General features: G+C 67.5%; 1 protein-coding gene across 1 annotated transcript; it reads right to left on the bottom strand.

Annotated features, from left to right (window-relative positions):
* Nucleotides 1–614: 614 nt before the first annotated feature.
* On the bottom strand, nt 615–1,809 carry GRIFIN (galectin-related inter-fiber protein). The gene is made up of 4 exons (XM_027610448.1): nt 1,697–1,809; nt 1,440–1,599; nt 950–1,116; nt 615–729 (listed from the first exon to the last, which is right to left on the bottom strand). The coding sequence occupies exons 1-4, from the start codon at nt 1,807–1,809 to the stop codon at nt 714–716; spliced, it is 456 nt and encodes a 151-aa protein (XP_027466249.1). The 3' UTR covers nt 615–713.
* Nucleotides 1,810–3,907: the final 2,098 nt, after the last annotated feature.

Here is a 3,907-nt window from a genome sequence, read left to right as displayed (position 1 = left end):
CCGTCCCCAGACGAGATTTTCAGGGCTCCCTCCCTTCCTTTGCGCCCACCCTGCCCCCACTCCTCTCTCTCTCTCTCTCTCTCTCTCTCTCTCTCTCTCACACACACACACACACACACACACACACACACACACACACACACACACACACACACACACACACACACACACACACACACACAGCAGGGCTGGAGCACGTCTCACTTCCAGGTGGGACCAGGAGAAACAGGAAAGACTCCTTCCTTCCACCCAGCAGGAAGCAGGGCCAGGAGGCTTCGGGACCTCCCAGCAGACTGGGACTGGGCAGGATGCTTCCCCAAGGGCTGAGCCAGAGGGGGTGTGCCCAGGGGTCTTGCAAGGGCAGCTGGCCAGGAGCCCCCCATCATCCGATGTCATCTGACACTACTCCCCTTCCAGGGAACGAGGGGAAGGGGGGAGGGGTCAGACCATCCCCAGGGCACACAGGTCTCAGGGGACACCCCACCCCATCTCTGGTGGGGGAGTCTAGGGCTGCATCCATCACCCCGACCTCACCCCCTCCGGTCCCCCCATGGCAGCCGAGCCCCTGCAGCCTGCTCAAACTTTATTGAAGGTAGAGCTAGAATAGGAGGGGCCAGAACCACAGACCACTCCCCTCAGCTCCCTCTGCGTGGGCTCCACTGGACAAGGGATGGTTGATGGCCGAGGCTCCCTCCGGGGACTTCGGGCACAGCTCAGTGGCCCCCATCCCTGCAAGCATCCAAGACACCCGCCTCAGCCCCAGCCCCAGCCCAGACCCCAGCCCGGCCTTGGGGGTGGGATGTGGACAGGGGGCCCTGTTCCCTTGGGCTTGCAGAGGACCAAGCAGGGCCCCCCGCCCCCGGGGCTGCTGGGGCCTGATGGGTCCCCCGCGTGCGGCAGGGGGGCAGAGCTGGAGAGCGGTGGGGCGGGGTGGGGGCAGGTACGTTACCACCAGCTCAGGTCCCTCCTGGCCAGCTCCACCTGGGCCAGGCGGTGGTCACTCAGCACCTGCACCCGGGTGATGGCCGCCAGTGGCCTGTGGCGGTGTGCATACTGCAGCACCTTGTGCTCCTGGGCGTGGACATGGAAGTGCTCCTCATCTGAGCTGACCTCCATCTGGGGACGGGAGGCCGGTGACCCACGGCCTGCCACGGAGCCCGGGTCCCCTCACCGCGCAGAATGCCCCGTCGTGCAGGCCCGCCCCAGTTGGGAGCCCCGAGCCCCGGCCGGACGGACGTCCGCTTCCTCACTGAGGGGTGCACCCACCCGCACCCAGCAGTGAGACTCCCCGCGGTCTTTACCTGTAAACCTCCACAGTATGTAGGGACACAGCGTCCTTCCCATAAAGCAGCGGTAGCTAAGCTCACAGCCCGATAGCCTCACGGGTACCCCAGTCCTGGCCTCCCCCTCCCCCCACGGGCCTCCGCTCCCCCCTTCACCTCAAAGGGCTCCCCCAGCACCAGCCGGAAGACGCTGGACACTTCCTCCTGGCCCCAGCGGCCCCCCTGGAAGGTGTTGCCCACCAGGGTGGCGCTGGAGAACCGGGGCTTGACGTGGAAGGCAATGTCCCCCGCCTCAGACAGGAAGTTGATCTCAAACCTGGGGGGTGTCATGGGGGCTGTGAGACAGCAGGTGCCTGGGGAGTCACCCCGCCCAAGGCTGAGAGGGGGCCCCTGGGGTGGGCAGTGACCCTTACTTGTCCTCTCCAGAGTCAGAGTGTCCCTGGACCAGCAGGCTCCAGCCAGGGGCCAGGCCCCCTGCACAGAAGGCTTCGAACTGCATGCAAAAGAGGGGCAGAGTGTACCCCATTTGTCCAGGGGGCCCCAGCCAATCTCACGCCCAGCTCGGGCTCTTCCCCCAGGACCCTGGCCCTCTGAGCAGCGTTCCCTTCACAGCGGGGCAGTAGGAGTCCCCCACCCCATGCCCTCTCGGCCTGCAGGCCTGGGGAAGGAGCACCGGGGATGCGGGGAGCCCCTGCCTGGGCCTGCTTCCTTCTCACCCACCTGCAGCGCCATCTCGCCAGCTTCTGTGGGCGCGGAGCATGAGCCAGGGCATATAGGCAGGCGGGCAGGCCGGGCCGGGTGCGGAGCCCCACCCCGGGGACAGCCAGCAGGCTGCTCCGCCCCTCCCTGCCCCCCACCCCGCCTCTCCCCCCCCCCCCCCCGACTATCAGCAGGTATGCCATTCAAGCACCAGAGACAGGGTGGCTGGCCCTGGGCCCCTCCCCACCCCCACTTCACTTTCTAGGGTCCTAGGAAAGCACTTCTGCCTCCCACCCCCAACAGCTTCCTCCGGGCATCCAGGGACCCAAACCTTCATCACTGCTCAAGTGGGGGAGGGGGGACGGCAGGCCTACCAACACTGCCTGGGCCTTCTGGGGGCCAAGCCTGTGTCCCCCCCCCAGCCCAGCCCAGCTTCCCCGGCTGCCCTGCTCCAGCCAGCTCAGCTGGCCCCATGGGGCACTGTGCTGGGATTAGGCTGGGGCTGTGGTCAGCGCATTCCTGGGCTCTGGCCGATGGAGTGGGGGAGGGCCTTTCCCACACCCCAACGCCCCTCCTGGCCTGGTGCCTCAGCCCCTCTCAGCTGAGCTGGGGAGGAGGCCAGGCTGGGGTCCCCACCGAGTGTCTAGGGGAGAAGGACAGGGTCTCCCCAGGCTTTCGGGGCAGCTATGGGGCCGCCTGGCTGGACTATCCAGGGAGCTGGCCCAAAAGGGAGCCAGGCTGGGCCCGTGGAGCGCTGGGGCTGCTGCATGCGGTGAGTGTGCGGGGAGTGTGGGCATGTGGTGAGCGCCGGATCCTGTGGCTGCACGAGCAAGTGTCTGTGCACACGTCGTGTGCGAGTGCACGTGTGTGTGCCTCCGGCCCCCCTGCTGTTTCCCTGCCCAGTGCATGTCAGGCCCAGGCCCCGGGGGTAACCCGGCTGCCTGCAACCCCGTCGTTCCCCTAGGCCTCCCCCCGTGTGCGGGGCCGTCTTGGGGAGGGGGGGCATGCTAAGGCCGGGAAGGGACACGGAGATGGCTGGACAGCCCACTGGCGGTGCAGGGCACGGCACGGGCAGGGCTGGCGGGGCCTGCAGGGGGCGGCGCTGAGCAGCGGAGGTGCTGCCCAAGGAGCCTTCCTCGGTGGTATCCTGGCTGCCACGGCTGGCCTACCTTGCAGAGCCCTGTCCCAACCCAGTCTGGCTGTCCTGGGGTTCACAGTCTGCAGACCCCTCGTACCTGCCTCCCACAAGGACCACAGAGAAGGGAGGCCCTGGCACTGTTGGCCAGCAGGAGCTGAAGCCTGGCCCTGCCTCCCCACCTCCCTGTCCTGTCCCCTATCCTTGGGGTGCTGGGACTAGGCAGTCAGGGGTCCAGAGAAGGCTTGAGCTACTAGCCTCTGAGCCTCGGTCTTCCCAGCTGTGCACTGGGCTCAGCAGTCCCGCTGGGCAGTGCTGACCTCTACCCCCTGGGCCTGTCCCCTCGGCGGGGGAGGGTGGCCCAGGCACAGGAAGCTGGGCCACTGTCACCGTACTTTGGGCTCAGCAGGGGCACTGGTGGAGGGGCCTTGGGAGTCAGCTGCCTAGAGCCCTCGCCGGGCATCAGGGGGCCTGCGAGTGGGGCTTGTCCCCCAGACTCCCTGGACAGAAGGCCCAAGTACTCTGCCTGGACAAGGGTGCTGGTCTGGGGTGAGGAGGCCTGAGGGACCCCTGGTTCGGGTAGGCCCGCCCCTGCCTGAGTCTCAGTCTCCCTACCTGGGCAGGTAGCCGAGGGGGCCTCGAGGGGGCGGGGGTTGTGAGCCTGGTCCGTCCGCGGCCAGCCTGGAGTCCTCCAGGAGTCCCGCCTGCATGAAGCAGGCCCTGGGCCTCCACGCACACTGCGGCACTTGCACCTGGCCTGAGCGGACACTTGGCCAGGCTGTGGTCTTGC

This window comes from Zalophus californianus, chromosome 10 (genome assembly GCF_009762305.2).
Source record: "Zalophus californianus isolate mZalCal1 chromosome 10, mZalCal1.pri.v2, whole genome shotgun sequence".
Classification (NCBI taxonomy): domain Eukaryota; kingdom Metazoa; phylum Chordata; class Mammalia; order Carnivora; family Otariidae; genus Zalophus; species Zalophus californianus.
Note: the sequence above shows the minus strand (reverse complement) of the source record. Positions and strands in the feature narration are given on the sequence as shown.